At 28.0% G+C, this 6,000-nt stretch overlaps 1 protein-coding gene across 1 annotated transcript in view; it reads left to right on the top strand.

Annotated features, from left to right (window-relative positions):
* The first annotated feature begins 4,184 nt into the window (after positions 1 to 4,184).
* The window catches only part of LOC132751272 (complement C3-like), a 46,703-nt gene continuing 44,887 nt past the window's right edge, over positions 4,185 to 6,000 (top strand). Inside the window, exon 1 of the mRNA XM_060741428.1 lies at positions 4,185 to 4,343. Within this exon, the coding sequence (XP_060597411.1) occupies positions 4,288 to 4,343 (56 nt within the window). The 5' untranslated portion in view covers positions 4,185 to 4,287. The remainder of the gene's footprint in view (positions 4,344 to 6,000) is intronic.

The raw sequence follows: 6,000 nt of genomic DNA, 5'->3' as shown, positions 1-6,000 counted from the left end.
AAGGGGTAAATTTACTTTTAAATCTTATCTACTTTTTTGAAATTAAAACCATCCTAAACATGAGAAAAATTAAAAGTTCCAACGCATTTCAATTTTTTTCTGTTTTTAAAAAGTCCAAAAAAAACCATTTCCAATTAACCAATCAATTTCTGTCATTTTCACTTTCAGCGGGAAAAAACTCCCATTGGAAGGGGTTTTTAAATAAAATTTTTCTTTAATTTTCTTGACGTAAATTTTATATTTTTTCTACTGTTTTTCCTGAAATTGGTACAATTTTTGCAGTAATTATACATATATTTGTTCCATTGTCTTTTTAAATTTAACATGGTGGGTTTTGTTTGAAAGTGCTTTTGGATTTTTAACTCCAAAAAATTACAACCTTTTTTTGTTCTCCGAGATTTTAAGGTTTAATCTAAGTTCCAAGTCTTCGAAACATAATGTCCTGGACTTTCCAGAATACTTAAAATAATTTGACGTTTTCATTTTTTCCATTTTTATTTCGTATTTGTGTTTGTTGTTTTGCATCAAAAACTGTTTCATTTGATGAAAAGAAGGACCTGGGCTTTCAATATTTTTGGTAAGCAGGTTTCGTTCCTTTTTTGCCTTTCGACCCATTTGGACGTTTCATAAGAATTGAAACGGGAAAAATTTTTGCCGAACATAAACTTGCGTGAATTTACATGATTATTGTTGCAGAATAGCATTTATTTCTTGTTTTGGGCTTCCCTTGCTTGATGACCCGCCCTCAAACTTGGAAGCTGAATTTTTTAATAATTTTTTTTAGGGGAAAGATATTTAAAAATTCTTTACCCAATGAAAAATTGGGGAAGTAGGGGCTTTTTCAGGGGTTTAAAATTGGGAATCAGTTTTTCCCTTTTTGCTTAGTGGCGAAACCCAAGAGGGTTTTTTTTAATGAGAAAAACTTTGATTTTGTTCTTTTGCTTGTTCATCTATTTTTAATTAAAGGGAACCTTAACAAAACCCCTCTGAATAAACGTACTTTTTAAGACATTTTCGTTTTTGATTTTTGACTTTTTCATAGCTCTTTTTTTGAAACCAATAAGTCATTAAGTTTTGGGGCTCAAAGTTAAAAGGCCTTTTTTATAACATTTCGGCATTTCCAAGGAACAAACATTTTCCCGGGGTTTTGACCTACGAAAACTAAAAATTTTTCTTGAAAATACTTTAAATCTAATACTTTTAAATTTTAAAAATTTTGGGTTCATTTTCTATGAAACCCAAATTGCTGATTTTTTTGGGTAAATTAAATTAACTTTTTAGGAATTTCAAATTTTTCTTCAAAAAATTTCAAATTTTTTTTAAAAAAATATAAAATACTTTTTGGGAATTTTGTCATTCGTAAAGGGGGCAAAACCCGATTTAAAAACTTTGCGCCCCCAATATAACTTTTTTTTCAAGAAAAGGTAAATTTTTAAACTTTCTAAAATTTTTTTTTTTTGGAAAAAAGATTTTGGAAAAAATAAAAAATTTCACCCCTTTTTTTTTTTATCCCGAAAAAAGATATCTATTTTTTTTTGGTAGTTTTACTCTGGAAAAATTTTCGTACTGCCCTTTTTGAAAGTTCTTGCTAAATTCATTTGTGAAGAATCAATTCTTGCATATTTTAGTTTAGTTGTATTAACATATGGGTGTCTGTATCTTCCTGTGGTTTTTTCTTCTATTTTTTCTTTGCCATGGATACAAGCTTACTCAAAGAAATATTTCAAATTCTACATATATTGTCCATTGCACGGAACACAAACTGCCAGTCATCAAAATCGACAATCGTATCGATTTCATCGCTATCCCCATTGATAAACTAGTTTTTCACTTTGCTTCTCTACCTTTTCTCGATATATATTTTAATTTTGTCCATGAATTTGACGAAGCACTGTCGTATTTTTTCCGTTCAAATCAATATTCCTCAGATTCTCCGGTTAACAGTTCTGATGCTTTTTCAAGATGCCTTCTTTCAGTTTTATTTCCTAAAACGTGGCCATACGCCTTTAACATACCGCAAATTTAAATGTGAAGTCAATTCACCACTAATAGGTTCTGTGCTGTCAATTTGTTTTTCTGCCATTTTTTTTATCTAGACCTTTCTTTTACGCTAACTTTTTTTGAACAACCCTTTCGTTAATGAAGAGGCTGATTGCCGAATATATTTTTACTTAGGGCCTTTTTTTAACTCTTTTTAATTTCATATAATTGCCTTTTTCTTTTTTTTCTTTTTTTTCACCTTTGGCTACTTTGACCAACCCCTAATTTTTTTTCTCTCTCTCTCTTTTTTTCTTGCTATCTCATAATAACACACAAAACGATCATTATTTCCTCCCACAATTTTCTGGTAATTAAGTTTAAATGGGAATTTATCACGGCTGGTTCCAGTTAATGACATTCAAATTTCAAACGCCCCAATTAACAACTGATCCTAACCCGTTGTTTCAACTCTCATGATAACACTGGAATTTCATTCATGAATTCTACACCACTTTTATTACTGTATCTTTGTAGAAATATGATCTTGGAAAATCCCCAGTCTTTTTCGCCTGTTTTTTTTTTATAACATGCTGTTTAATTTCTTTGTTTGTAGTTTTTTTCGTAGTAGTTATTGTTATTTTATTACACTTCATTGTTTCTGTTTCTTTGATTTTTTGAAAAAACTATTTATGACTGTTTATGACTATCACGAATAATCTTTCCAATTTATTCAATTATATGTTTTTTTTCAGTCGTACTATAATAATTTTTGCTTAAACCCTTTTTTATATAATCCGTTTATTTACATTTTACTTTTACAGTAATCCAGAACAATTTTTTCCCCCCCTCTATCCTCTATCCGGGTTTTGTTTTCGCGGGGACCAATTAATGTACGACCCGTGATATATTATCTGTTTTTTCCGCCACATTAAAATAAACACAGTTCAACTTTTTCACAGTTTTTATATTTCTACCTTTTAAACAGTTTTTAACAGTTCTTTATTTTTAAATTATCCAAAATTTTAACATTATTTTTCTTCTCTTTTATTCTTATTACTTTATAGATGTTACTTCTACACAAGTTTCTTTTTCACTCTCAAAAAAATTAAGGCAACGCCCAAAGTAAATATCTTTAGAGCCGTGTGCAAATTACACCAAAAAGCTACATCCAAAAATGGTGATGAGATTTCCTCAATTAACCAATGAAATGTCCTGGTAAAAATAACTATTTTTCTGGATATTAACAAAATGTAAACATCTAAAGCTTGATAATAAAACTATTAAATGTTAGGACAATGCCCTGTAAAGAATTTCTCTCGCGATTAGCGACAATATAATATTGTATATACCCTTGTTTTAGACGCCGGGGTCAAACCTAGAATATAGCCATATGATTAAAATAAGATAAAAAATAGAATACTTAATGACATAATTAATAGAATTAACAATATTATAAACAAAAGTATATACAGTAATATATTAAATAGAATTAACAAGAGAATAACAAAGCATCTTATAGAAACATATCGATGTAGATCGCCACTGTACATTTTTACAAAATTCATTATATAATTATATACTCTGTTAACAATGAAAAACATGTAATGAAACTTTCTGTCTTACAGTTTTGTTTCAATACAATACCGAACATTATAATAGACATGTATATAATAATATCTACATCGCTACTCAGAAAAAGTATGTAGATAAGCTGATTTATAATGAAATATTTAAAATAAATTAACATTGATTATGTTTGTTGTTACACTGCCTCATAGTTTAATTTGGTAAGTTAAAATGCTACGTAACTGAACATTTTCAGAGCAGGACATGTATCTTTGTTTATTTTCATAGCAAGTCAAAAGTCAATGCAGCCATATTAACAGAGAGAAACACAAACAGTAATAAATATTTTCTGTTTCTTATGTTCTAAGTAGTCTTAATGATGTTCTCAAAGTCATAATTTTATTGCGATATTTTTTTGACAAAATACTGTTTTGTTTACTAATATATGCACTGTTCGTTATCTTGTGAATATGGTTTTTATGTCATCACGGGCTTATAAGCATTATATGATATGAAGAAAAATGTCCTTCACTATAACTTTGTCTCTGTCTGACAAAAGGCTTATAAACAACCAGAGTTCTGGGAAAAAATCATACAAGCTTGATAATTTCTTTGAATTTCTTATCACAGTATCTTAATTCCAGTAAAACATCCTGTTAGATTTCCAGGAATTCTAAACGGCAAACTATATAAAAGTGAATGTCTAAGAAACCTGATAAACAGTCGATGGAATAATCTGAGATGGACTGGATTAAATTGTGTTTGCTTGTTGGCAGCATTTTCGCTTCTAGCGAAGGGTTTGTAATTTTTTCCTCGACTTTCGAAAAAAATGTAAATTTTTACTCCAATAGCATTGTTTCTTCATAAATATTGATTTATCCCAATACTGTGTTGATAAAATTTGATTCATTATTGCATTAATTCTTACAATTTGGTATAATTACTGGCTTTTTCTACATTGAAATGTAATAAACATTGTCGAATATATTCAATATCGATGAACATCGGGATCATTTTCGCTTTGTATAAACATATCAAAAAATATATCTGAGAAAGTACATAATTTGTGATGACAAAATATGCAAACAATCCGAATATATCTGTTCACGGTCTCTTGATATAAATTACATCTACACGTCTCCAGACAACTGGGTAAATGATTAGTATAAATGTTAAAGAAATATGATAAGACCTCGATTAAAGTGATTTTTTTAATTTCTTTTCAAATGTCAACCCCGTTACTTACTTACGGAGTAAGGTTTATTTCTTTGTATTGAAAATTGTACTTGTTGCTATAGAACATGTTGTTTTAATTCAATAATATTTTTGTATTTATAGAAATTGTAGCAACACTTTTTGACTCCTGTCAATAGTTAGTTTTTAAGACTCGCTTAAATCAATACATGTGTACACTTTACAAAAGTTCTACTTCTAATAACCAAACTTAACGTTCATTGATATATCTCTCTGTAGGAGTATTTATAATATAGAGCAATATTGACGAAATAAAAAGTATATTTTCATTTTCCGCATTTTCACTGTAAAAAATGAAATGTATCATTATAATAAGCAGAAAATTCAAGTTTTTTTCAATAAATACAGGATTTATTTTCAACTTGTTGTATGAAAGTTATCATATTTCGCTCGTGACTACCGCCACCCCTAAAATATTTATGTTAATACAACCCGATGGAAATAAATGTTGTATACATAGGAAAATCTTGAATATTTTTCTGTTTATTTGGTGCAACACCACCACCAACAAAAAGTTTTAAAAAATAATAAAGAAACACAAAGAAATAATAATAAAAAAATAATAATGAAAACAAATAAATGAAAAACACAATTACGTATTATTTTGAACGTTAAATATAGTATTTGCAATAAAGAACACATGTGATAATTTTATTTTATGATAAAAAACACTTGATAATAAAAATAATAATAATAATAATAATAATTATCACTATTATCATTATAATTATAATAAAATTGTTATGTATTATATCATTATAAATATCAGAGTGATCGTTCTATCATTATCCGCCAACAATTTGTAAAAGGTTTGATCATACTACATGCATACTTTTAAACATATACATTAAGACATGTAGACATATACAGTTTGATATAAATCATTATTTCAAAGTAAATGCACGTTTGCCTTTTCTAAAGAAGGAATAAATGAAAACGAACAACTCAAAAACATTTTAAAAACATTTCTCTTCATTTCACGAAAATAACTTAAAAATATCTTTAAATATAAAAAAAAATGTAAAAAAAAAGGGAACCTTCAATAACATATGTCGATGAAAATAATATATTCGTTACTTTAAAAATTTTTAAACCCCTTTTACCCAATGAGGTTTGAAAAAAAAACCGTTTTCATGAAAAAACCCCCTTTATCAATAATATTTTAAAATTGGCACAAAAAGTTGACAACCAAAGCCTAAA

Source organism: Ruditapes philippinarum, unplaced genomic scaffold (genome assembly GCF_026571515.1).
Source record: "Ruditapes philippinarum isolate M1 unplaced genomic scaffold, ASM2657151v2 ctg4293_1_1_1_1, whole genome shotgun sequence".
NCBI lineage: Eukaryota > Metazoa > Mollusca > Bivalvia > Venerida > Veneridae > Ruditapes > Ruditapes philippinarum.
This window is presented reverse-complemented; position numbering and strand designations above follow the sequence as displayed.